Here is a 23755-nt window from a genome sequence, read left to right on the forward strand (position 1 = left end):
TACAAAAAGAAGAAAATTTGATTGTAAACAACCTTAAGAACAAAATATAAAGGCAATAACAGAATAATGGAAAGGTGCGCTGCGGATCTGCACTGGCTGAAAGTCGCAGAAGACAGCCACGAAAAAGAACGTTTGTTAACCAACACAGGAAACAACAAGAACCAATAACTTGTGATATCACTGAGAATAGCGCGCAGGGACATTGAAACAGTAACATATCTTTTAATTACTATTTTTAAACGTCAAATTGATATGTCAAACAGATCAACAATTAAAACTAATGTCATGAAAAACACATAAATTTTACTAAGTGTTGTGAACAATTGTCCGTTCAGTGCTTCTTCGTCTTGAATAAATGTTAGATTTACGCTCGACATTATAATCTGCATTAATGAATATACTTTTCTAAACTTATAAGTTAGTAACCATGTTGACACCACCAGCGCGAAGATCAATTCGGGCTTTGGTACCGGTTTCGGCTGTACCTGGGAGTGTGTAGCCGTTGTAACTGCAGGAGGGCAGGTTTTCCGAAGACCTGTTCTCCGTCGATGCGCTGCCCATTGAACCGACGCTGTTTCTCACTTCTTGGCGTTGACGCGCTTGAGCCAAGATTACTTGTGGATCGACAGTGGATTTGCTTTTTCTATTCTGGTTTAGTCCAAAAGCGGGAAACGAAGACCTTGGATTTGAACCCATGACTGCTGACCAACTGTTGACGCTTCCCGGCGCGCCGATGTTTCCCCCTTTGACGGTGTCGATAGCGGTCAAAGTCCCGTCGTTGTCGTGTGGCCCGCACGCGACCGGTGACGCTGAAGGTCGGTGTTTCGATTGACTCGGCCCGGTAAAAGTGTTCACAACGCTCGGCGCAGTTGAAGATGGGGCCGAGTTAATGAACTCGACTTCGCGGTCGTTTTCAGAGCAGCAGTCCGAGCCTGCGGAAAGACTGCTCCGTTGCTTTACCAATTCACCGCCGTTCTCCACTTTGTGGGGTTGTTGCGGTGACGCGTTTGTTTTCGATTGGCCGCTGCGTGACGCAGCGTGGACACCTTCAATATCACTTTGTGAGTTCTTGGGCAATAACTGGGTCACTTGTTGGGAGTCTGTGTCGTAACCCTGATCGGTAGATAGGGGGTCGGAACTGCGCCCATTGCGTGTGGCGGTGTACCCAATTTCCCCAGCGCTATGACTGGGTACACAAGAAGAAAGCTTAGCCGACTGGCCGCATCCACAGTATCCATAACTCTTGTTGTGGCAAATCGAAGTGTCGGGTCGTCGGTTCATGATTGAGTTGGTTGCCTGGTTTCCATGATGCAGCTGACTGTGGTGACATGCCATTTGTCGTTCTTGAGGTTCGAGGCGTTCTGCTGCGTCAGAAGTTACGTCTTCGTAGCGATGACGAGGGTTAGACGAAGAAGCCTGTCGCAAAACGGAGTCCCAGTTAGTAACAGGTTGAAAAAAAGATACGCTACCCTACTTTTGCAAAAGAAAGTCTTGATCATAAATTGTAATAAAAAACTCAAAAAAAGCAAAAAACAAATCACATTTTTGAATGTTTTAAATCGGAAACTCACTTCGTATGGAAAGCTTCCAGTAATGGGCTCTCCATCTTCTTCAAATGGTCCTAACGTCTCATAATGATGAAGCGGCACTCTTCGTTGGGATGGAAGATGAGGAGGATGAGAAGTGGAGGGGTTGCATTTGCTGCATGATGGATGGTGGTTGGATGAAATCGGGCTTCTTTGTAACTGTTCCTCATGAAGGTGATCATAACAGCAAGAGTAAGCCGTGGATGTGGTGCGAGCGCTGTATCCTCCTAAGTTCGGTTCTTCGTATTGCTGCGCATTGCTGCAGGAGGAGCCCACGTTGCATCCATGGACATGACATTGGTTTCCTGCAGCTTTGGAGCACATACTTCCCACGGAGGGTCGAGATGAAGAGTGCACATATTCATTCCACGTCGCGGTGCTGCTGAGATGAGGATGCCTCATCGTTGGAAGTTTGGGATCTAAACAGCAAAATGGTCATGAACTTTCCAACGCTGACATGCTTGTGCTCAAAACCTAACACTTTCAACATCGGTTCAACGTTTGATGAGTGATCGCAATCATGCCAGAAAGTGACAAAATGCTAACATATAACTACTCCCTTACACCAGAAAGCGTCAACACATGTAAATACGGCACATGGCATCATAGCCTAAGTGTAGCTAAAAGTACAAGAGCCAGTCGAATGCAATTTCAAGGCTAAAACTGGGGACTAATTATGATTAGCTAAATACCGGTCCACGTTTGTTTAAAATTACAAAAACATCCAAATATACAAAAGTATTTTGCTCCAAAGAAATCCACACGTGGGGTGCTTAAGAAAGATAAACATAATTATGGTTTGCAACTTCGAAAAGTGAAAATACATTTCTTTCACGCACACACTTGGTGATGTTAAAAATCCGATTTTAATCTTAATTAAACTGTTATCCGACTAACCACTAACGTCATGGGCAACAGCGTGAACGGGAGTAGTGCCTTAAGCCATGAACGAAATCGTACTATTTATTTTCATGTTTTAATAACCGTACGAGGAAGTATTCAACTCAAAATTAAATCTGTTCCAATCTAAACACCAAGCCAACATAAACCATTAACAATCCAGGTGCTGCTGAGCCATGCAAGGTCGTTGCGGGAGCGAGTTCCTCGCATCGCAAATAGTGATCAGGTGGCAAAATTAGTCCGAATGTTAAAACAGTGTAAAAACAATCAAGTTTTCTAACCAAAGGTCAACCACCCAGACAGCAAATCCGTCATTTTTACATTGAATCAACGTCTTCAGATGTTGATTCAATGTAAAAGTGGCGGATTTTGCTGTCTGGGCAAGGCTATGTACAATGGAATCAAGATAACGATCTCAATTAATGATTCGGTTTATGCCTATTTTTCGCTGAAAGCTTTTGTTTAGAAAAGTTAAGCTACGCTGCCGTTTGACGTCCGTTCATCATTTCTTGATGAGAATTTTTAACACAACGTCTCAATTTCAACTTGGAATTATTATCAGATCGTCGGAGAATTTGCTTTATTAAAAAAACACTCATGAGTAGAAACTAAATGTTTTGAATAGCGATGACACTTTGCTATAAACAAACTTTTAATCTTGAACAGATCAAACTTGTTCCGTTCACAACTTCTCAGCAAGCAAACCAGTCTTCTTTTACGTTTACAACGTTGAATCAATGTAAAAAAGACCGGTTTACTAATCGGGTTGCAACTCCACAACATTGACAAAACTTCAACACACCTGTGTCGTCTATCGAGTTGAATGATGATCGTCCCATCTCGTTGTTGGGTTTCCTAACCCAGTGACTTGTCACGAGATCGTGGGAAAGTGTTGCGGAAGCGTTGTGTTGCGCCATAAGTGGTGAGACCTCACTTCCATCTCGCATCGTTGCCGCTTTGGGCACGCCTCGTATGTGATTGCCGGTTGCTGGGATGAGAGTGGTGGCTGTACCAGAGCGACCAGCTGAACACAAAATTCTATTTTTCAACAAATCTTTACAATTTACAACCAAATCTCGGGTATCCAGCACAATCTTAGCATCGACTGGGCGTTTTCATTGAGCAATGTGAAGACCAAATGTATCGGTGCTATCAGTCGCAACAGCTCCTGCTTACCGTCATAGTGGTAGCCAGAGTGAACGGTCGTTCCATCTCCTCGAATGGATGCTCGAGCTGATGAGTTGTTGACTAGTCTAAGACCGGAGGACGAGTTTCTTGGAAAGTGACTTTCGGTTTTTTTCAGACATCCCGGCCATACATTGACCTGTCATGAGACGAGTCAGTTAAAGTGAATATGAATTGCAGCAATACTGTAAAGGAAGCGATGATGTTCCTAGTTTATCAAAAAAAAAATCATGTTTTTACATTGTTTCAACATCGCCAGACGTCGAAGTCAAAACAGCAACTTCGGCTAGCTGGGTTATACCCCGGATAACGGGTAAGCAAATGAAAAGACAGTTGAGTTAAGAACTCGTATCAACAAATCTCAGTAGCACAAGTTAACAAACTCTATCACTTACTCTTTCGGGAAGCACGCAGTACAAAAGGAAGATGGCGATGCCATGGGCGCTCAAGAATATGGCGAACAACCAGGCAGTGAGTTGATGCTGGTAGCCGCTCAGCCATAGGAAACCGCAACTCCACTTTGTACACAACAGGAACATAAGAATACAAGTACTGGCGACATCAGATCTGATAAAAGTATAAAACAGATTAAAGTGACAGCACGTGGAGATGTAGATTATTTAATTTATTGAAGTAAACAAAAGCATGCTAAATGCTAGAAGAATTATAATATTTAATTTGTTTGTTGCCACGTCAGCGGGCATCCATTCAGGAATAACAACCAACTAAACCTTCGCTGCTAAGGCTTCACCGGCAAACAAAAGTGTGTTGACAAAACTAAACGCGCGAAATGTGTCACCACCTTGTGTTGTGGAGTAGATTCGAATCGGTCAAACTGGTTCTGTCTTTACCGAGCTTGTAAAGAATAAACGCGACCAGGCCGACACAGAGGCAGATGGCGATGCAGCACGGCGCGATGAAGGCCCATATGTAGCTGCTGCCACTATCCACCCAGCACCTGTGGATGGGATGTGTGTTAATTACTTTTCCCATTATACTGTAGAAGGTATAAAATGAACACTGTACCGAAACTAGCAAGTAGGCTATACAATTTTCTTTAGAAAAACATAGTAAAGTTTTTGAGTTAAAACTCGTGTTTGGAATTTGTCAACAGAAAAATGCGCACTTGCATCATTCATTATATTGCATACATTAATTCAAACTTACATGTCGTCGTTGGCGTATCCCTGCACGTTAATAGCAAGGCAGATACCGACAACAAGGGCAGGAAGACCGTATCCGATCGCGTAGTAAACCTTCCATCGGTGGTTCCGTTCGCGGAGGTCGTTTAGTGCCATCAAATGGTGGTAAGCTTCCAGTGCAGCCCAAGTAAAAACACACAGCACTCCATAGTGTAAAATGGCAGCAATTGAAAGGCAAACCTGTATGAAGAATATCATACGTTTATTAAAAGTTCAATGATGAACATGAAATTTTTAAAAATCTTGTCGAAATTACATTGACAGTTGTTTGTGCAAGTGCTTAACGGTCACGTGATACTTACTATTGGGAAAGTGACTTGGTCGATGCCGATCACGAAAGCAAGCTCCAGCATAAGCAAAGAAGCGACCAGATTTTTGTGGACGGTGTTCAAATCGAAGGAACGGCTGCGAAAAGACGATGATTGATATGTGAGGCGCATGAATATCAAGCAAAATAATTTGAGACAAGACCAACATAACTCCGAGTTGAATGCAATGCGATTTCGTAGTCACGCACAGACTATGATCTGAGCAAATGTGTTGGTGACGTTTCTACCTACCTGTGTCTTATTAAAATCACCATGGCAACCATGAGGAATAGAATAGAAAGAATCATGCCGCCGCGGACCACGTTGACAAATCGAAGATAATTCGACGAAGTATCTGCCGTCCCGGGTTCTTCCGCGCCCATGAGGGGAAACGGATGATCGGATGACAGGACAACGAAGTTGGTGAGGTGGTCACACTGGCAGGTGCTGTGGGTAGAATTGCCATCCACTCTCTTGCATCCGGACCTCCACCAAGATCCCTTGCTTGGAGGCCTGAAAGATTGTTTATTTGTGTGATTGACACTTTGCCCGGGTGGATACTTTTACATTTGCTAAAAACTTGGTTTAAGCGATGTGTCATTGAAGTGTCCAAAGATATAAATTTTATCAGCAAATAACCTAGACAGCAAAATCCATCATTTTCACATTGATTCAACGTCTGTAAAATGACGAATTTTTTTATATGGGAAGACTTCTTCAACAGAGGTCGCCTTTGAAAGACTTTTTTTGCTTTTTTAACTCCCATTTTAGTGAAAACAAAGTTATCCTACAACCGCAATCAATGATGAGACTGAGAGCTATCAATTTGTTTTTGGTATTAGTAAGCTCTTGAGTGACATTTCATTTGATACTGATTCCAAAAGAAGGGAGGAAAAATCATCTCGAAGCTGCGCCATCAATTAAAATCGCAGAAATTGTTGATAAATTTGTGGAAAATGTTTATCCAAGCTTTCTCTGCCGAAAATTTTGTTCCTTTGATGCTTCTTAGTTTTACTTCGTTACAAATCTTAAAACGAAAGCAACCTCAACGCAACAAAGCCGTGGTTTTGGCAACTAATTCAGGTTGGGTGAAAGACATTGGTATATTTATTTGACTAAAGAACAACATCGCATGACTGCGTGTGTTATAATGATACACTTCGATTTACGAGGCTTCACTTTATGATAAAAACGAAACCTAGCATTTTGTCACACGACTTTCAATTTCGTTTCGGCTTTGCAGAGGCAGTTCTGATCTGAAATATCGACTGAAGTTTGACTGGGGACAAATAAATATTTAATGTTCGCATTTAGTATCGAAGCAAGCAAATTGAGCTGACAAGCGAGGGGCATATTTGATTTTTTCGGTCGACAAGTTTCGATATGCGTACATCGTTTCAATATTATCTTTGTACAAAAGCGTGTTATTCGTGAGAAAAACACTGGAATCTGTGTTATTAGTTGGTCACAGAATCTAACTGTTTTGATTTTTTTTTGCTTTTATTCCACAAAAAAAAAATCGATTATGATGAGCAATGACTTGGATAGAAGATTCTTCATTAAATTTGTCCCATTAAATGCAAGCGTGCTGGACACTAATTGATTGTCTTGGCAGTTGGATCAAGCCGTGGCTTGTCACTGTCTTAATACTGCTTGCAGCAGTCCGGCGGTGAATAAGTGCGTATGTTTTGGCTGTACTTGAATTATTTTGACACAATCAACTTTACAAAATATTCGCTTTTTCCTACACCGATAATAGCAATTATGCATGCGCAGGATGAAAACAAGCAAAAGTTATTAGCTTACCTTTCTGTTTCGTCCCAGAATGCACACACGTGGTGGGTAAAATACTGGCTGCTGTGCTTCATGTGCAAGGTCACAGGTCTGGACAGTTCAAGTCGCGCGCTTTGTGGGTTCCAAACGCCGTCTCGGTTCATTGATTTCACCGATAGAGCGATGACTTGGGAGTTGACCGGATATTCCACAGAGCCGATCAAGTTGGAGTCAATGATGTGACTTCCCAAGTTTTTAAAAGAGAGATGAACAACTGCTATCTTTTCGCCTTCAGCCGCCTTCAATGCAGACACCAGCGATTGGTCCTCGATGGTGATGCTGTCCCCGTGACCAGAATCCAATGTGACGACAGTCGAAGTCCGAGCCGTCGTCACAGCGCCATGTTTGGTCACTGGTTTCGTCACAGGTTCTATGCGAATGGCGAGGGTAGCGTATGGCTCGGACCAGGAAACATTCTTCGATGCGGACGAGCCTGATTGTGCAGTGATGTCACCTCTAGTGTTTTGAATCATGTCCTTGGCTAGAAAGAAGGCGGCTTCCTCGAGCAAGTTGGAAAGGGAGATGGAAGCAGTGGTCTGTGATAGGAAGTGACTATATTTAGTGTTACATAACTTAAAATTGAACTAACAAGTCAACGCACTTTTGCTGCCAACGACTCAATACACTAAATACTTTTATCAGATCAGAGGTAAATTGAGTAAACCATTGTTGGTTGGTGGTGGCAAAAATTCTTCGACCATAAACGCATTACCTGCATAGTGTTCCCAAGAGAAATCCAAAGATGTGAAATTTCTGGATGGAGGAGTTTGCTAGCGGTTTTTAACACGGCGTCTGTGATGCTGGATGCGCTCTTGGTGTCATTCATTGATTCTTGTAAAAATCCTGATTGGATAAAAGATTGTATTTGAATACGAGAAGAAAGGCGTCCAACAAGCATTGTGCCAAGTCCCAATCGCGCACAAGTAAATGTTTTTGTATCTTTTAAGATGAATGTAAGCGGCTGAATATCGCAACAATAACTCTACAGGGTTGAAAAGACAAGCGATCGATTCAAACGTTTTCGACGTTCACAAGCAATCTGATTTGGTTTATTGTGAAAAAACGGTATTTTTAAGCAAAATATCTGCTAGATCTTCACACCTGAGACGTCTAACTTACGTTTCAACAGCTCAATGATTGTAACTATATCCCAGCTGGTGATGTCTCTTCTTTTTTCGTGCAACATAGCGACCAACTTTTCGCTTAGTTGCACTACACTGATCCGTCCCACCTCAATCTGAAATGCAAGCGCCCACATAGATTATAGTGCCACGTCAACACTATTTGGGATTTTCAAAAGAGACAAACTATTGTGCAATAAATAAAAGTGACTGCTTCACGTCAATTTGGTTTAGTCAGAGAGAATTGGAAGTAAGCCTGTTTTCCTTCAAAACACAAATATGTTAACCATCTACTCCGTTTACTGTATGTGCATCATGCGCATACAATAAACGGAGTGGAAAATCTTTTCTTGACCAACACGAGGCCAACAGTTCCTACCTGTTGCTCCAGATCTTTCAACCACGTTGATGAGCATTGTGAAAGATCCGGATGCGGGGTGGTCCATTTAGGATTGGATGCATTTCCTCCGCAAACCCAAATCGCCTGTCCAGGGCTGCCACCTAGACCATAATAATTTTGCAAATGAAGTCGCAAAGAAATTGTCATAAAAGTAAAACCGAATCACTATCAAAGTCCATCACCATCTTGTGAATGTGGCTCAGATTTTCAGGCTGCATACCACATTATCTACCAATGTCCTGTATACGGACTGCAGGATAGATATGTGGACCTAACAACACTCGATGAACACACAATCCATTGACTGCTGTGCCTGGATTTAACAACGTGACCCGAGGTGGCCTCAAACGCAAGAACAGAACATCTAGCAAAAACTGCAAAATCACTGTTTTTTACATCGATTCAACGTCTGCCGCAGTCAATCTTGTAATTTTCACACTTGTGCGTTCGAAATTTGTGGTTTATTCGGCAACGCAGAAATGTCAAACTATCTATACCTGGACAGTTAAGAAATGCCGGCTTAGAAACCGATGTGTTTGGCCATGAAAGTCCACTTGCTTCCACCCCAAGACAAACTGGAGATGGAAGAGGAAGATGGGGAGGTTCAGGATGAACAGGATCAACTTAAAAAAAAAAAAAAGAACGTAAATGTTTGTCAAGAACAAACGTATCAACTGCTGGCGTGGGGGATTATTATGCTGTGATTTATCGAGGAATACAAAGCTTGTGTCTATCCAATACAGTTTAGTATCCAATAGGCCTACAATACAAGATGTTTAGTTTCTGTACAGTGCAGAGTGCAGACTACTACGTATGTCAGTTAACTTTAGAAAGGCTGCCAAACCTAAAAAAAGATTTTGGTTGGGCTAATTGGGCTATCCAAAATGTGGCAAAAATTCATTTATTTGTTTACCTGGTTTGGAAGACGGAGTAACTGGAACAACAGGGTAAGGCCTTTTTGTGGTGGTTGTCTTTATCACAGGAGGAGCTCTCGTGGTGGTCTGCATAGTGGTGGTTGCGGTCGTGGTGGTAGGAGGAATTATTTCTTTGAATTTAAGTTTATAAGTTGATGCACTCCTCTCAGCCCAAATGTAGAGCATTTGATCTTTTGGATTGTACTCAATGGCTGAGGTCCTCTGACTCAAATCAGGGATGGAGATGTCCAACTGTAAGTTAAATAATTGAGATGATGTTGGACTAAGATAAAGATAAAAGTTGGCTTTTTTACATCAGGCGACATAGAACCACAGAAAAGAATTTTACTTCTTGGAGTTCAATTACAGATACGTAAAAGCAGCTTGAGATCCATAAGTATGAAATTTAAGACTGATTTTGATCAATCGTGCATTTCTGCCTTGTAATCATAATCACAATCTAGTGACGACGAGGAAATCTACACTAGAAAGCATCAAGGCGCCTTGTTTGCGTTTCATCGCAACCCAGACAACAAAATCTGTCATTTTTGGATTGATTCAACGTCTGCTGACGTTAAATCAATGTAAAAATGACGGGTTTTGCTTTCTGGGAAACTGCCGATATGATGTTTTATTATGGAAATCATCTGGGTTGAAATTATGAATCTGAACATCACAAAGAAAATGGAAAAATATTTTAAAGCATCAAATAAAGCGGGTTTTGACAATATCTCAAACACTTTTATAAAATGGGGTATGTCTTAATGCAACATGACACTGAAACGTTTTCTCAAATGACCACTCTCATTTTAAACAAATAAGTAATCCAGCAGCCATTCAGGAAGAAATTACCTGCTTTTCAGTATTTGAAGTTGTGTTGAACATGTAGTCGATTTTGAGACTCTCGTAATTAACCACGTACAATACCCCGCAGGTTATGAAAGCGTTCAGTGCTGATAGTTTTTCATAAGAAGTTTGCCAGGTATTCAAAACATTTAAAGTCTGTCGCTGTAATCTGCAATGAAATAATGACACATTCGCTTAAACAAAGCCTAGTACATTGATTAAATGCCAACGCCACAAAATTGCAACGAAAAAAGTGCAGTAGCAGCAACGACATTGCCACAAACCTTTTACATTGATTTAAAGTCTGCACGCGTTAAATTCATGCAAAAAATGAATGATCTGCTGGCTGGAAACATGAACAATACAAAATGATGCGCTACAATTGAATAAAAAATCTTGCTGGCAAAAAATCGTTCCACAAGCCAACCCCACCTGCTGATGACTATGTTCCCATTATTGGCTTCTGTTGCGTAAATCACCCAAAGTCCGTTTTCGTCCACGGCCAGATCAATGTCTGTCGCCATCTTAATCGCGTACGGAGAAGTTCCGTGGTAGTTTGCATTCGGGAGCTTTTTTTCTACAGTTGTTTGACCCTTGCCAAGGTCGTACTTGACGATGGTGCGAGATCTTTCCTGTTTTTCATAAAAAAAAAGATTTTTCAATTGACATTGAAAGTGTAATAAAATACCAGCTTTCCATGTAACAAAACCACCAACTGCTAGCTACACTACCGTCGGTCATTTTTACATTGATTAAACGTCTGCAAACGTTTTAAAACTTACTTTATTATAATAAACACTTCCATCATAAACCACGAAACCGGTCCCATCAACTCGGTCAGGGAGATGGTGAAACGTGATGGGCTGGTTTTCTTTCAAAGACTGCGTGGTACTGAACTCGTACAAGGTGGAGCTATCATACCTCGACCAGGCCATGTAGTAGATTCTGAAATAAAAAATAATACTTCTTGGTGATTTTTCCAATTCAAAAAACAAACAAACAGCACTTTATTTGATGCATCACAACAGTCATGATCACAAGCAAGAAACTCAGCTTGCAACTGTTGCCCTTTCCGATCATTTCAACATCACCAGACGTTGAAACGACGCAAAAAAAGGTAACTTTTGCAAGCTAGAAAACAGTTTTATACATACCACAGAGCTGTGTAAACACTACACACAAAAATTTTCTGCAGAAATTGAAAAGTAATTAATTCCTTGTTTGGTTCTTACTTTTTCGTGTGCTGGAATGGATCTCGCAGCCACGCTGCATTTTGTTCCTGTGACGTCACGTGCGTGTGGCCATGCGTAACGCTGTGAAGACTTCCTGGGCATGTGATGGCTGAAAAACACATAGAAGATTAATTGGAGAGTGAATTAAGCTTTTGATGAATAATTTGAAGTATTTTCACGCTAAGTCAGGCAAAGGTGGCCATATCAGCAATGGTTCCACTTTGAACGCCGCCGTATATTGCTTGAGTCAACATTTGTATAATTAGTCATCAGATATAGATCAGCAAGAAAGATATTATGGATCTTATTACTTTGGCTGTGGATGATATGTGAGTTGAATGTGCGAAATGGGTTCTTTTTTGTTCATTCAACGTCGGTGATACAAACATTAAAGGAAAGGACCTTTGTGGTATGAGTTGGCAAACCGTTCCGCGTCAGTTGACTTACAACGGAAGATAATCTTCATGAACAGATTTTACCAAATCTCAACTTTTGACTTCAGCCCGGCCTGATATAATATTCTGTGAAATCTTTAATCTGAACTTTTGCCAACAAAGCTGCAATTTACTTGAAATGCCACAAATATTGTGATGAATAATCTGCGCCTGCCATCATTGCTTTTGCTACAATGCTACATCAGACTGCAAATTCATAGAACTTATATAAGAATTACAAGGTTGAACATAGCAAGTTAACTCTAAGTAACGAAAACACAAAATAGCCTACTCGTCGAAATTTTATCGAGAAAACAAAAACCGTTAAATTCAAAATGGCGACAAAAAATGTCTCCAGAATAAAACCTCAGTGAGTCTCAGCATGAAAAACATGCACTCGATATGAAGAAAGCTGTCAAAGAATATTTACACAAAGAAATGTAGTTTACAGACACTTTACCAAAGTCTCTTTCACATAACAATGTAGGAGCCAGTCAAGCTGAAACGACAAAAATCTTCGTAATCTCTCTTCATCCGAACTGTCTGTGTTGGCATATAGCTGTTGTCGTAATGTATTTGGAGAAAATGTAGTTCATTGAAGCAGAAGGAAGGGGTGACATATTTTACATCAATTCAAGGTAATATGATGTAAACTTGTGTTACTTGGACATGAATCATAGGTAATAAAAGTTTGCTTCCCCAAATTTGTACCAGTTAAAGCCTTGAAAATCTCCCATTGAGTCCAACAAATGATAAAAAAAACTTAAACGTTTACTTTGCGTCGCTAAGCATTAAACTACGTTTAATTGACAAAAGCGGCAAAGTATAGATGGAGTACGCTTATCCACAGGTAATTTCACGCATGCTGAACACAATCAAGGCTGTGGAATCCTAGATTTTGCAGGATAACGTAAGGCTTTCCATACAAAAGGTTGAGGCCGCAGGACAAAATTAGCAAATTCCAGAAATTACCGGGTTAGTGGGCTGTGTTTGACAACAAAAGCCCGGATGATCTCAAAAGAATAGCTCAACAAGGAATTACAGGGCATGAAGGTTGTCAAGCTGTGGCTGGGATTTAATATGAATGTTCAAGCAGCGGTGCGCTTATGTCTATTCAAATCACGAAACACGGAACTAAATCTTATAAAAGCGTTTCTAAGATTGCATGTCACCTGTGTATTAATCTTTTCTTACGCTAGAAGAAGACATTTAGTAGAGACACATTTTCTATAAGGCGCTGTGCATAATTTGTCACAAGCAACAATCCGTGGCTTGCGTAAACATTAAATTGAATCGGAAAATCAGACATGGTAAAATAATCAAATTAGCACAAACATTTGGAATTGAAAGTTATCGGTTTTATTTATTCGCCCGAGTTTACTGTAAACACAAGGAACAAGTTTTGAAGTTCCAAAATAAATTTTGATTAAACAAGAAGCTAGTGGTCTTTGCTGAAAAAACAAACATTCATTAATGCTCTAAGTCTAAGCCACTGGGCATGTTTATTGATCAAAACAAATGTGAAAAAGAAAATGAATAAACGAATTTTCTGTTCTTTTACAAAAGACCTTCAGAAAATACCAACTCAGATAATTTTAACCCTGCAGTAAGTTTTTGCAAACATTCAATGAAAATTAATAAGTCTTTAATTTGCCAACAACAATATTTTCATCACCGTTTGAAATTTGATTGCTAGACAACACAGAAATTTGTGATTCAGGTTGAGGGCTATGTTAACAGCCTACCAGGGATATATGATTTAACAAGAAGTTTCTTTGCGGTGTTTCAGCACTATCATGTTTCTGTGATGCTCGTGCACCTTTCAAAGAGAATTTCAGCTTAAATTAAACAAACAAAAAGTAACAGAACTCATTCAATTCGTTGCGACAAGATAAATAAAAAGTGAGGCGACAACGAAAATCGCCTTAACGCCAAAAGTTAAACCTCAAAAATGGACAAATGAAGAAAAGTCTCTGTAAGCTCAAACCAGCAATCCAATAAAACTTCAAAGATTTCATTTGTTGGAGACGTTAACTTAACAGAAAATTGCCTGATACACATGTTTGGTTAAGTTTTCGAGTTCCTCAGAAAACTTCACCAGAACTTCGCCATTCGGTGATAAAACATTGTTTTGCTAGATCAGATTAAGAGCACAATAGCGGCGCGCAATACCAACATGGGGTTGTTTGGTTAAAAGACCACTAGAAGGGCAGAGGCTTATATAAAGTTAAAAAGCGATTCTTTGTCAGCAACGCAAAGAATGAAGCAACCTCATGGTTTTTACACTTAGGTGCTTTGAATGTGTGTGCTGTGTTCAAGGATGTGGTAAGAGATGCAGTGTTATGAATTGCGTCGTTTGCAGTATTTCAACGTCAGGAAATGTCCAATGAACCAACACTGTGGAATGCGAGAGTTTATAAAAACATACAAAGAGAGGCAAATATCTTCGGGTGGATTTTAACGACTGTTTCGGAAAAGCATCCCTGTCACGGCAAGTAACACCAAATCAACCGCGCAATACGAAAACAAACATCACTTTCAGGCAAGCGAGGGCTTCATCACTATCTTTGAAAATGGCACAGGAAATGCCGAAACAGAAATACAGACTCTTCCTAATCTTGAACTTCTTATTTTTACGATTGGCATATGTAACGAAATCACGAAAACGCAGGCTGACGCATGGCTACCTAAAGACACGGCCTGATTTGTCACATTTTGCAGAAATTTCCAGATTTTGCTAACTTTTGGCAAATGTTTAAATAAACTTTTTTTTTAATTAGCTATATTTTTACGCTTTCTTCACTGTTTTCCCCAGGTGACACAATAGGTTTTAACATCCTCAGATGTTAAAAAACAAAGAAAATTTGATTTCGAAGATTTTAGTCAGATTGTAAATGTTTCAATAAAAATCTGATTGAGCGTTTATCAACTTACTTTTTCTCATTTGCTACTGCTTCCCCAAGGCAACAAAAAGCTTTTGTATCATTAGGAGACAACAAAAAGTAAAAAAATCTCAGAAAATGCCAGGCAAACACTAGCAGTAGCTGTAATCAAAATCTGCAAAATGTAACAAATCAAGCCGCATCTCCAGGTGGCTATGGCTGAGTGATGTAAGAATTACAAATTTGATTTTTCTAATTATCATCGAAAACATTCGATTTTTGAATTCCGCCATGCAAAATGAATGTATCCGTTTGGTTCACCGGACAGTGTCCAACAGTTTAAGTATTTATGTCACGTTCAGTTTTAAGCATACTCGTTCGCACATTATTACCAACGTGAAAAAATCATTATCGCACATTCTTCAACGATCTTGCAGTTTAACTTCAGGTCACGAGAGAGGCAGAAGCTACGGACGTGGCCATTTCTTTTATGGAAAAGCACTTCATAGTTTTCCACGCACCAGCATCAAGACTTCTAACAGTAATATTGACACCTACATCTTGAAAAGTGAAACCTATTGGTTAACTATTAACCCATAAATTGTCAATGGAACATCGAATTCCATTTGTGGAAGCTGGGGAAATCAACACGAAGACCAAATAGAAACCCCGGCAATTTCAACGCTCAACAGAAGATAGTATAACAACTACTGAAAATTGATCTGTTTTTGATTTGTTCCACATTTGTAAACGTTGAATCAATGTGGTTAAGTACAGATTTGGTGGCTATGTAGTAGAAAAAGAAAAAGACAGCAGAAGAATTAGGACTTGGCTCGGTAATCGGTATGTCCAGTGTACAGTGTACAGTGTACACCAACACAATATAATTTTTTCTACATTTTTTAGGCATATCTTCCAATGAAGGTAATGTTGTGCAATTGCAAAAGAGCATGTTTAATTAGAAAAAGCGCGCTGAAGAACTGCAAGCACTGATCGGTCCATCAAAAGAGTTGCATTAAGTTCAAACTAAAACTACTTGAAGACGTCAAGCAAATGCAATTCCTGTGAATTTTACTGCTAAAAATTCGATGTAGTTTCAATGCCTCAGATATCATAACGCCAAAAGCAATGAAGCGTGGCAGTGTGCGTGGCCATTTGTATTGGCTACAACTTTGCAGAGGCCAGACTTTGTAAGAAAAAATCTTGCATGAAGAATTGTCTTGGAAAATTAAATGCGAATTTGATCTTCAAAGCCAATGATGACGTGACTGAAGACAAAAAAGCCCACTTGCGGATGAATACTGTATTCAGAATACATTTATTAGCAAAGTAAAACACGCCCTTACCAGATAACGCGCTGGAGGAAACACATTCCCAGATTGCGTGCAAGTATTTGCTGGTTCCAGGGCATGGGTCCGGTAAGGTGGTGTCCCCAACCACAAAAGAGCACGAGGTTCGTCCATTGCACCTGTACAGTTATTAAACATCTCATGAGATCAAAGAGCTTTGAAACAATAGTTGCTACTATATGAGTACAATTTGGATAGAGAGGAAACTAGATGAGTATGTTATTTTACTCGTATTAGTAATTGTTTACCAATAACACGTTTTCAAGAATCTTTCTCATTAAGCAACCGTATGAGCTTTTAGCCTCTAGCAAAAATCGGAGAAAAACTAAAATGAAATCGCAAGCAATTAAATATGCCACCCAAGATACCTTAGTAGCTGGGAAAACCACATTTTCAAAACTTTGTTGCAGCAACGTGAAACCAAAGCTAAAGTCTGCTCCAGTTGAAAATCATTGTTAGTCGTACATCTAACAAGTACTTGATATCCTTGCTGTAAAACTTACTTAGATGAAATTATCTCCAGCGCATTACTAAGCGAACAGTGAGTGTTCGCCATTCGCTCCCTGTCAACGATGCAGATTCTATCATCCTGTCTCCCGTATGTGACCATCTGAACATTGATGACGTCAGTGCGAGGACACAACAGCTCCATCCTGTGGCTCTCACAGGCTGTTTCGTCGTGGACCCTCATATCACCAGCACCATCGTAGCCGTTGGTTGAAACTGAAAATATTTCATTTGTTTGTCATTAAAACTTGCACCATATTTGCGTATACCAACTGACAAAAAACTAAAATGCCGCAAAAAACTATACCCTGGTCTGGTCAAGTGCAGATAGTATGATTTTTTAACTTCTTTCATCATGTAAGTTGCACAGTGGGAGATAAGGTAAAACAAATATACAATCAACTTAGAAATTATTGCCGCTGGGATTCTTAGAATGTTTCAGATTTTAGTATTGTTTGTATTTAGAATATTGGATTTATTTCAACATAGTCTGATCTGGTTTCATAAATCAAATCCCCAATGTACGTCGTTTGGGTGAGATTTGAGTGAACGTGAAATGTAATTGTGTTACCTTTGATATCTAGTAAGGTAGTTAGTAACGAACCAACTGATGGTCTCGATGAGATCTGTAGCCTACACGGTTAAATCATTTCTGTTTTGCAAAATTATGATAATTTGGCTTCCATTAACTGATCCAGCCAAAACGTAGGTAGCCTACACTGTTAACAAAATAGGCTCATAAATCCCCAAATGAGGTTCTGGCATGCATTTGCAGTGACAATTGCCATGTTCTTACAAAATGTTGGATTTTTTTCTAATTTTGCTATCTGCTGTGACGAGCACAAACGTACATCAAACACGTTGTTGTTTCATTCAAGGCGGTTACATTGCGCTGTCGTCAGCAAATGAAACCAGTCACTGAAATTGCTATTTTAAAGTCAATTTTAGTCTAAATCAAAGTGAAAGATCAATACCATCTCGCAATGCAATACAACAGTTAATTAGCATCGAGCTGGCTAATTGCATTGTTACGGTGAGCCACTTTATGGAGACGCATTCCAAACTGTTGTGTGCCAAGCTTTGACAGTGTTTCTGCTTAAATCGATCAAATTCTTAATTTTGCAACAAAAGTGCCGTCCAATGGCAAAATTAATTCACATTTCTACAAACTGACGTTGAATAACAAACAAGTGATGCAAAGTTAACGGCAACGTACTTTCGTCTTTCACATGTTGCACTTCGAGAAGAGTGTGTTCAAAAGAACAAAGCAAACTCAGATTTAGACTAATCCTAATGTCACAGTTTGATCGGACACATTGTCGAATCCAAAAACATGCAAAAGTGCAACCATGGCTGTCGAGCTACAGGTTTCAAGTTGAAAAACGCGTATTTAAAACCCGATTCAAATTCTACACACAGGAACTAGTTAATACGAATGTCTACTTAAAAATTGAAATCATGAAAATGACACTTCTTTCCAGAATATTCGAAATATTTTTGCTTTTAGCACTTGTACAACAAAACAATTAGTAAATTTTCAAATTCAAAAGTTGTACTGAAGAGAGCTAAATGCTCGAAATCCGGATATACAACAAATTCATGCTGTGTATGAATTGGAATTAAAAGCGAATTGAAGTTCATCTGGTCCTTTGTCTCCATTCATAGAATTTGAGCATACGCTGACGATGACGACGATGATTATGCATTACGAAATAAAGTTGCTTGAATTCCTAAACAAAATCCTTTAGTAGGGACGCACCACGAAACTAAACGAAGACAAGAAATTTTAAAGTAAAACCAGACATTTGTGTTTTGATCATCCAGTTATCATGACGTGTTAAGGTTCAATACGATGAAAAACGTTGGTAATTTTGCTTGTATTTGCTTGACATGGATGCACTTTCTTGGAACCATTGTGTTGTATCTTTTTTTACCAGAGTTGTATTAACCAAAGACAGGATAAGTCATACAAGCCAAACATGCCATGAAGCCAAATAAGTCAAAGTGATATATTGTAGTCGTTTGCACTACAGTGGTAGACTCACCTAAAGTGATGCAAAACGCTATGCAATTAGTTTTATCTTCTGAAGAAGCCAAACCATTTGGTAACAACTCAACTGTTTGCTTGAACAAAACGTCTTTGGACAAGAAAACATTTTTTTGAATCATACGCAGCGCTTGAAAGAGTGCATCAACAATTCCAAATAAAACTCGTCTTTTTGTTTAAAGTCGCCATCTTTTCTACATCACAGCAGCATTAACTGCACTCCATTTGAACACATTCTTTGGATTAGTCTATCCCCAATTATGCCCGTAGTCAAACGTGGGGTAGGCTACATGGTGGATTGGTGATTGTAATCACTGTTTGGACATGTGACGCTTTTATCGACACTATTTAAGCAGCAGCAGTTGAAAAGCTGATCATGCCATTAATTTCGATTGCTGTGATGTTGAAATAACATCATGCGACGCGAAACTGATAATATAAATCGTCGCTAAATTCAGGTCGCAACAAAAGCTAAAGTGACGAAGCCATAACTTACACCACCAAACGATGATAACTTTTCGCGGTGGAAAGCAATTTGACGAGTTCGAATTTTTATCCGCTTCAATGACGACAGAAGAAGCCAATTTAACCGTCGTCGTCAATCAGTGGACGGTGAGTGTCCACTGGGCAACGAAGCGGATGTGGAATATTTCAGGCATGAAATCAAGGAGTACTGACAGCAAGTCAAGGCTGAAGTGTAACACTGCATGCCTAATCCTAGTTTTAGAAACCTGTTATTTTATTGAAATCTATCTAAAGTCACGTGAACTACCAACGATCAAGCAGCGTGATACAATTAGTTACCGGTCCGCAATTAAGCTATGCCGATATTAGAGCCTTAGTTTACCGCAGACAACACGTAAAATCTATCGAAGTGATAATTATCGTCTGCTATGAAACACTGCAGGCACGTCTTCTGGCAGAATACTGTATAGTGTATATCATATAATTTTACGTACGAATTGTACATTTCCACATTTTACAGTTGTCGCGTCAATAAGCAACCCTGCATTTTTTGTGGGTAGTGATATTGTGTGTTAACAATGTACACACGAGATTTGAAGATAAAACCGAATGCACCTGGCACAACAAACGTTCCAACAAATCTCAAAAAACAGATATGTTTGTCAAATTTAAGCGGTCTAATACAGAAACACAATTTTAATGAATAACTGGATAAAAATACAGCTTGAACAAAAATGGCTCTGTTTAAATTTATCATTCACTACTACCACAATTTTGTAGAAGCGCAATTACAGAACGATTCATTATGTGTCATATAAAACCGCAATGAAACTGCTCAGAAACGCCAATTAGCAATCATTTGTTTATATGTACAAATTTCAACTGCAAGTAAAACGAGAGACTTTCGTCATTTTTTGTAGTCTTTACGTCGATGCGATTAAACACTCAAACAAGATTCTAAGCAGCAGATTAACCATGTACAGAATGTATTTGTTTACTCACCGAACAACAGAAGAAACATTGTTGCCAGTCGACATTCTAAAATAAGTGATGTCATACAACAATCAAGTCGTTTCATTTTCAGCATTCTTTAAACCGTCGATCTTGTAATTGTAATCTCCCAGTCTTTGCTATCATAACCCACCAAGTATTCCGTTGATGAATATTTTCCAACCAATTTCTTTACTCCATACATTAACAACAAATGGTATGCAGAACAATTTTAGAACATTCAAATTATTTCCTGATAGCTCAACCCTAAAATACAAAAGATTATTGTTTTAAGGGTGAGCTAAAGTAGTTTCAGAAACTAACAACCTATGCTTTCAACATCATTTACAAAGTACCTTTCCGTTGAAACAAAGAAAAGGTTTTCTACCCTCCATTTTTAGGCGACCACCAGAAACAAAACTAAAACTGACTTTAAAGTAGGCCTAGATTTTTGAATATTGCAAATGGAACTTCTGGAGTGTGGGGCTGGCACAATGACAGCAAACATTTTGTTGTCAAACTCACTTTTTCATAGTCTCGGACAAGTCTTGATAAATTTCTGCCAATGTCAATACAAAACTGTATTACCAAGCAACATAACAGATAATGTAAGCACCGCCCAACTGTGCCGTTTTTGAGTAATCTGTCAAAACACTAGACAAATCTTTCAAACTCGCTTTCGAAGCGCAGCAATGGTTATGAATCCTACTTTCAAGATGGTTTGCGACAGATGTGAAAACTACAAAAGCAAGATATTTACTCATTTCTAACATCAGCCAGTGACACCTATTAATTCGTTCGTCGGAAAGTAACATGCACAGAAAAAACTTGATGTCTAGTTTGACAAATCATGAGCAATTAATCCACCCAACCTAATCATCCGTCAAAAAAAACTCCTTCCTTTTTCTTAATTTATTCATTATGATTTTTTGCTAAAATTGTTTTGTAATCTGCTTAATTTAGATGTTTAAAAACGCTATTCCAGCATATCTTACGAGTTGCTAGGCAAGTCTCTGTCTTTATCCAACTGACAAATTTCACCTGGCACCTTGCCTGACTTCAAAAATCTTTCCAAATTAGTTTAATTGGTCACAGTGACTACAAATCGAATAACTCTCACAGCAACCTCACAACCACAAAGCCTGAAGACAAATGAAGCCCTTTCACCAAATTGGTAAATGCAGAATTTGCTTTTTTCTCTTTTTATCTGGTGAGATCATTGACTCGGTGAGCTACCCACAGCACAGAAGGCTACAGTCTGCCTCGTGCTTAATGACTCAAAACAGTTTCAGATTGATTTACATATCACAACTTGATGACAGCGTGAATAAAACGTAACAAGCTAGAAAGGTATAATTTCAGCCGAACTATGGTGTTGGAAATGATTGACAATTAAGTTGATGTTCAAACAAAATTTCTTGCTGTTTTGACTGCTTGGTGGCTTATCATACTTGACACCATGCTTGACAAACAATGTAGCCTAACCAACAGAAGTTTTGCGTGCTATGAAAACTTGCTATTATAAAAATAATACAACTTTGAAAACGTTTTTTGACCTTACTACTCTTCTTTTTAATCAAACACCGTACGCTGACAAACCTAGTTGGCAAATTACCTTCACTGATAATAATAATAATTTGAAAGGACTTTCTGCTGACGCTTGCTTTAAAAATTTTTTATATTATACTTGAGAGGTTACAAGTTTTTGTTGCCCTGTGTTGACCAGTGGGGGCCACAGCTCTATCAACTTTCGCTACATGAGCATTGAGCAGGGACATGCAGGATACAGCAGACCATGCAATATTGTACAACGCATTTACAACGATGATTCAAAGTTATCTAACGTTCCATTATTACAACTGCTCTTTTTGGAGTGGGAGAGACAAAGAGGTGCTGAGTACTTCCCCTGGATAAACAAATCGCAAAACTCCATTCTGTTTTAACTGCTAGCTCTTATGATATGACGTGTTCCCTGTTGTAGGTGAATAGCTTTTGAAAAATGAATCTTGAAAGTCGTCTATTTTTCAATAATATGTAACTTGGATTTCATTTTACGTCACATTTGCGTTCTGAGAATTGAATCTTTAAACAACAAGACAAAGACGTGTTTGTAAATGTGGTAGCCAACTCTTGCAAAAACCTGTTTTTACTCAACAGCGGAACTTTCCAATAAATTGGTTTGAAAACTTCAACCAAGGGAGGTTGTTTTGACATTTTTTTGTCATTTCTCAACGAAGTGTCAATTAAAAGCTAAGCTGATCGAAAGCTAACACCACAAAATCTCAAAGGCTCATTGAAAGACCGTGTAATATTCATATAAAGGAAGAGTTATGGACTAGGTAGACATATTTAATGATTCTGCAATTTTTCAAACTTTGCACCAACTTTTTCGTAGCCTTCTGCAATGTCGAAACTGTGGGAGTGGGTTATGTTCTTTCAACGATCTTCTAGCCGGGAAGACAATGACGACAAACCTGTTTTACTTTTTACAAGTTATGTATGCAAGAACAATAGCAGTTTACTTTAGTTTACGTCGATTCATCGTCCTTTAATGGTGAATCGATTTGAAAATGTTAAAGCTTTTACAATTTAATGGCCTTAATAAACAATTGTAAGTAGTGATCTTCCTTACAGGCTTTTATTTGTGCAGCTCATGAAATATTCAGGCTTCGGTCTTGGCATCGAATCTGCAGGGAAAACTTGAAAATGCAGGTAGCATAACTGCAAACACTTTGTGAAGCAAGGTTATTCAAAATCATCCACTCTTCATGGACAAAATCCCGTAAGGTGTTTCTAAACGAGCCATTTTAACTCTGGCTTTTCAGCTTAAACTCTTATTTGAGAGGAAAGACGACAAAACAGCCAATTTGTCAGTTCGTTTGCCACGTTTAAATGCAATTATTGCAACATAAAAACATTTTTAATCATTTTGCAAATCAATAATCGGCACCCTTCTGACTCTATGTCCTCGTAATTTTGTTATGGTCTCAAAATTGAATACAATTTTATCGGAAGCCTTTTAAAATAACGATTGATTACAATTTGGCCTATTTTTCGGCAAATGAAAGAACTCATTAGATTTGTAGCGCAAAACGCACAGCTCCCCATATGTGTTTGTTGATAAATTTCTTTGTGATCTCATCATAGCAACATTGGCACCTCACTGAGTTCAACCTCCCTCTGAGAGGCCTACAGGTTTTCTTTAGCCCACAAGCTTTAAAGTTGATAAATGGTGACCACATTTGGTTGCAGAACCAACGTTTGAAGATGTACAGTTAAGAACACTGATGAAATGTTATGGTTTTCGATATCGCAGTCATTATAATTTGTGATTTTTGCCATGCTGTGTTGGCCGAGATAACATCAAATTATGACCTCAGCAAGGATACAGTATTCAAAGGTCATACAAACTTCGTACTAAGAGTGATGAGTAGGATTTTTTTCTAATCAAATAGGCTACTTCATTTGAAGAAGCTTTTTCGTGGCCGTCTACAGTAGCCCTGCTGTTTAGCTTTTCGTGTTTGCATAAAGTCAAGCTATTGTGAAAGCTTTCC

At 39.1% G+C, this 23755-nt stretch overlaps 1 protein-coding gene across 1 annotated transcript; it reads right to left on the minus strand.

Moving 5' to 3' along the window:
* Nucleotides 1-198: 198 nt before the first annotated feature.
* On the minus strand, nt 199-20462 carry LOC145779922 (adhesion G protein-coupled receptor L3-like). Its single transcript, XM_082591602.1, has 22 exons — nt 20214-20462; nt 16696-16915; nt 16190-16311; nt 11528-11636; nt 11078-11240; nt 10728-10927; nt 10302-10464; nt 9449-9701; nt 9033-9158; nt 8515-8636; nt 8134-8251; nt 7727-7857; nt 6988-7550; nt 5434-5694; nt 5176-5278; nt 4839-5053; nt 4474-4629; nt 4067-4238; nt 3663-3810; nt 3289-3510; nt 1572-2005; nt 199-1416 (listed from the first exon to the last, which is right to left on the minus strand). The coding sequence occupies exons 1-22, from the start codon at nt 20296-20298 to the stop codon at nt 412-414; spliced, it is 5091 nt and encodes a 1696-aa protein (XP_082447728.1). The 5' UTR covers nt 20299-20462; the 3' UTR covers nt 199-411.
* Between the last annotated feature and the right edge of the window lie 3293 nt (nt 20463-23755).

The sequence above is a fragment of the Aplidium turbinatum genome, chromosome 1, assembly GCF_918807975.1.
Source record: "Aplidium turbinatum chromosome 1, kaAplTurb1.1, whole genome shotgun sequence".
Classification (NCBI taxonomy): Eukaryota; Metazoa; Chordata; class Ascidiacea; order Aplousobranchia; family Polyclinidae; genus Aplidium; species Aplidium turbinatum.